Here is a 4613-nt window from a genome sequence, read left to right on the forward strand (position 1 = left end):
TCAAAACGCGCAAAATCGGACAATCATGTAATTGGAAGACTAAAAACAGAGACAAATATGCAAAGTTAAAAGGGCAAACGTGTAATTGATCTCAAAATAAGAGCAGCTTTGCAATTGTTCTTTTCTTTTTCGTCAAGAACAAAAGCCCTGGCTGAACGGTGGTGCTCTGCTTGCTACCGTGTCTGAACTCGTACTACCACTGTCCTAAAATATATCTATTTTTAGATTTTTTAGTCAATTCTTTTAAAATTTGATCCTAGATGGTAAAAAAACTATAAAGGTTGTCGACATAAAATTGATATCGATTTATTCATAATAAAACCAACTATCGCAACATTTAATATTTTCTATTTAACATTAATTATTTTCAAAATATTATTAGTTAAAAATAAAAATGTTTGATTTTGACCAAGTCAAAAAGTTATTATATTTTGTGACTGAGGTATTACTGTTGAGACTGAGTTCGTACGGATTTAGATTTAGATGCGCAATGGCTGGCTTGACCAGAATCGGATGTCAGCCCGTCAGATTATCAGCCCAATAACCAGATCGCATCCAGCCCATTTCGTCCTCGCCCCCTCGGGCCCAGCCTACCCGCAAACCCCCACAACCCCAAGTCTCCCCATCCGGCCACCGCCTCCGCCGCCCGCCGCACAAACCGCCACCGCCACCATGGACGAGACCCTCGGTGCCGCCCTCTCCTACCTCCCCTCCCCTGCCGTCTCGTCCTCCGCCTACCTCTCCTCCCCCTTCCCCGCGGCCTCCCCCGCCGGCGAGGAGGAGGACCGCGTCGGCCGCCTTCCCGACGCGATCCTCCGCAACATTGTCTCCCGCCTCCCCACCAAGGATGCCGCCCGCACCGCCGTGCTCTCCTCCCGCTGGCGCCACCTCTGGACCTCCATCCCTCTCGTCCTCCACGACGGCGCCGGCGGGCTCGCCCCCGACGCCGCCGCAGCGGCGCTCGCCTCCCACCCGGGCCCCGTCCGCTCCGCGCGCATCGCCGCCTCGCAGGACCCCGAGGCCGTCGCCTCCGTGTTCGCCTCCCTCGCCGCCAGAGGCGTCGAGGACCTCCTCGTCGTGGTCAACGCCTCCTGGCCCGTCGAGTGGCGCGTCCCCTCCGACGTCCTGGCCTGCGCGGCCCTCGGCCGCCTCTGGATCGGCCTCTGCCAGTTCCCGGACACGTCCGGCGTCGCTCCGGCCCTCCTGAGCCTGCAGGAACTCGGCATTTTCCACTCCTCCGTGCCGGACCGCGACCTCCACGCCGTGATCCCACGCTGCCCCGTGCTCGAGACCCTCGCGTTCGCGCTCACTCAGGACTACCCGAGATACGTCCACATCTGGTCGGAGAGCCTCCGCTGCGTGGTGATTTGGAAGTCAATGCTCAGAGAAGTGCACCTTGATGACGCCCCCAACGTGGACCGGCTACTGGTGGAGCCGATTGCTGATGCTGCCACACACATCAAGATCATTAAAGCACCAAATCTGAAGATTCTTGGTTACTTTGATGTTGGACTGCATCAGCTCAAGATCGGTAATACTGTCATCAAGGTACCTTTCGTTTACTGCGTATTTCATCTTACCCCATTTGCTGAGATGGATGATATTCATTGTGTCATTCTCTTCCTTTCATTGAAGATCGATACAAAGGTGAAGCCAAGCGCAATGGTTAGGACCCTCAGGACATTGGCATTGAAGGTGCAGTTTGGAGTCGAGGATCAAGTGAAGTTGGTTCCCACCTTGCTCAAATGCTTCCCATGCCTAGAGGCTTTGTATATCACGGTACACAACCCCACACTAATCATTTTGTTGTAGGTCGAGCTTTTACCTGTTTGAGTTAATCCATAACTTGCTTGCCATGTAGTCGGTTCCTTCTGAAGCATCAGTCAATGTTGACATAGAATTCTGGGATCAAGTTGGCTTCACAGAATGTGTCTATTCACATCTAAAGAAGCTGGTGTTAGAAGCTGTGCGAGGCGAGCATAGTGAACTGGCGTTTGCAAAGTTTGTCATGGAAAGAGCTCAAATGCTGGAGGATATGCGTGTCATAGTGGATGGTAGTTGCTCGAGAGATGTTCTACTAAGTCGTTTATCTTCAGAAGGGTGTGTGTCTGCAGATGCTACAGTTGTGGTGGAGAGGTTCGATGGGACTGCATGGTCCTTCCAGAGAGCCATTGACTTGTTGCAGACTGATCCATTTGGTTACTGAACCTGGAGGTATTCTCAAAGACCTCAGAAACTTTTACATGTAATGGCCGCCCTGCATTATAGTTAAGCCAGTCATACAACACTACTACTTATATGTGATTCTATAATCAATTAATCATTTCAGCATTATAGTACCTCATTTTTGGTGAAGTTCCTGAGCCCCATTGAGTTTTGATAAAATACCCGTCACAAAAGTTATAAATTCAGCCTCATGTCTTAAAAGGTCATGCTCTTTTCTGCCTTTGCCCTTGCTTATAGTTAGCATCAGAAACCATGTTTGCATGGGCCAGTTTAGTTATTCGAATTTATATATAGTTCTTTTCCACAACCTTGGCGGTGGTTATGAAAAATATAAGCGTGAACGGTTAATTGCTCTTTATTAATTTCATTGGTTTTCCCAGTCATGGTCAACTTTTGAGTGGCACAGTTACATATTAACTTCCTTATTATTCTTACTAGAACAATTTACTATTGATCTCAGGTGGCAAATTTGTTTTGAAACATACAACCATCTGCATGTACACCTGATACAGCTCAACCAAGCCACCCATCAGCATAGCCAACAGTTAAGATGTTAAAAAAAAATCATTCATTCTGACCTGTGTACAGCTGCTAAGTTATGCTAATCACCACACAGACTGGCTAGTGTTAATGTTGCTGCATCCTGAAATCCTCAATCCCCAGCTTATTTAGATAATGACATTTCGTCAGGTAGAATCTGTGCCCTAGTATTGGCCTTGGACAGGAAGACCCTGTTTTGTTTGCTGTTCTGATATTTTTGTGTCAGAGTACCTAGCCATGGTGTTTGGTCCAAAATGCACTGCACACACTTATCAGTGATGTTGATACATACTGTTTCTGTGATACTTCAAGCAGAATATAATGTTGGAGGATTATTTCGATTCTTATTATGAATATACATCAGGATGTTTATCATTATGAAGTGGATAACATGTATTTATTTATCTATTGCTTTTCATCTGTCTATTCTGTTTTCTGAAGGTAATTATCTGTGCTTAATCTGTAAATTAGTCGAGCATCTCTGGGACTTGTACTGATTTTGGGACCTCACACTTACTGATATTGGTATGCACTTAATACCATTGGTATGCTATGTGCCTATGTTTGTACCAGATCTTCCAATTGCAGTCAATAGACACAGGAGACTTCCAACAAAACAGTAAACTTTGCCCATTGGGGGACCTGCCAGGACTCAATGAGATCAATCAAGGAACATGATCTGCCCGTGCTTTGTAAAGCTTTGTTGTGCTGTGATGTTGTGTCATTACTTGTAATGGAGGCTGCGCTTGGAGCTTCCGCCGAGCATCTGATCTTTCAGTGAGCGGCCCTATTGATTGCTGAAGCCTAGATGCTAGCTGCATCCGCATTTCAGTATCTGTCCATTCCATTGGAAGATATATTAAGCTTGCTGGCTTATGTGCTGTGTAGATAGTTTATTGTCCTCTCTAGAAGGTGAAGTTATAGCTTTGAATATCTGAAAAAGCTAATTAGCCATGCTACTTATGGATTTAGATTGATTACGGTTCATTTCTTTGTGATGCAAATGTCTCATGACATGTCATTTTTGTTGGTCGAAATGCAGTGTCTCCTTTGTTGCACCTGTTACAGACTGTCAGGTTTAAGTGCAAATGCTCACAAACTGATATACTTGTTTAATTGGGTGCTCATCCATTTATGCCCACAACTTTGTGTGCAAGTTTATCTTGTTGATCAGATGATGGTCGTGAATGTCTGCACGGGTTTGATGCTACAAAATGGCCCCTGGCCATTGACGTAGCCTCTCACATTCGAGAGAGGACGCCAATGATCTGTGCTCATTGGAGAGAGATGCAGAAACTCTGAATGCATTTGATTTTGAAGAATCGTGTGCGAGGTGGATCATGTGCTTTTGGTGACTATTCGATTGTGAAATGGGATCTTTCAGTTTTCGGAACCAGGTCGTTGGAACGTTTCTGAATCATTGCAACATTTTTGTCAATTGTGCTATGGAATGTCTCGGTTTCTGAAACCTGATGTGTTTGGTTCGTACCGGCGTCCGGCTCCATCCGTCTGTAATCCTCCAGAGTGTGGAGCGAAGCCTATAAAAATCGGGCCCCACAACCAAAAATGAGCATCGCTCCTCAACAGCTGCAATGGGCAGCAGTACAGGACATCACAGCGCGATCCACAAACAAATAGAAGAAAATAAATAGAATCAACTCCAAACAGCCAACAAGTGCCGTGTTTGGTAAAAATTTTCGCAAAAAGACGAATGCACGTATGGAGTATTAAATAAAGTTTATTTGCGAAATTTTTTCATAGATGGGTGTAATTTTTCGAGACGAATCTAATGAGTTAAGTTCTACCATGATTGGCTACAGTGATGCTACAGTAACCACTTCCAAATC

At 45.8% G+C, this 4613-nt stretch overlaps 1 protein-coding gene across 2 annotated transcripts; it reads left to right on the forward strand.

Annotated features, from left to right (window-relative positions):
- The first annotated feature begins 601 nt into the window (after nt 1–601).
- Nucleotides 602–3882, forward strand: LOC120672784 (F-box/FBD/LRR-repeat protein At1g13570-like). 2 transcript variants are annotated; one of them, XM_039953372.1, is made up of 4 exons: nt 603–1548; nt 1636–1779; nt 1862–2214; nt 3340–3882. In XM_039953372.1, exons 1-3 carry the CDS (start codon nt 673–675, stop codon nt 2204–2206), a joined length of 1365 nt encoding a protein of 454 aa, XP_039809306.1. In that variant the 5' UTR covers nt 603–672; the 3' UTR covers nt 2207–2214; nt 3340–3882. The 2 variants fall into 2 exon arrangements, with proteins under 2 accessions (XP_039809305.1, XP_039809306.1); XM_039953371.1 differs by having other exon boundaries at nt 602–1548; nt 1862–3882.
- The last annotated feature ends 731 nt before the right edge of the window (nt 3883–4613 follow it).

Source organism: Panicum virgatum, chromosome 5N (assembly GCF_016808335.1).
Source record: "Panicum virgatum strain AP13 chromosome 5N, P.virgatum_v5, whole genome shotgun sequence".
NCBI lineage: Eukaryota > Viridiplantae > Streptophyta > Magnoliopsida > Poales > Poaceae > Panicum > Panicum virgatum.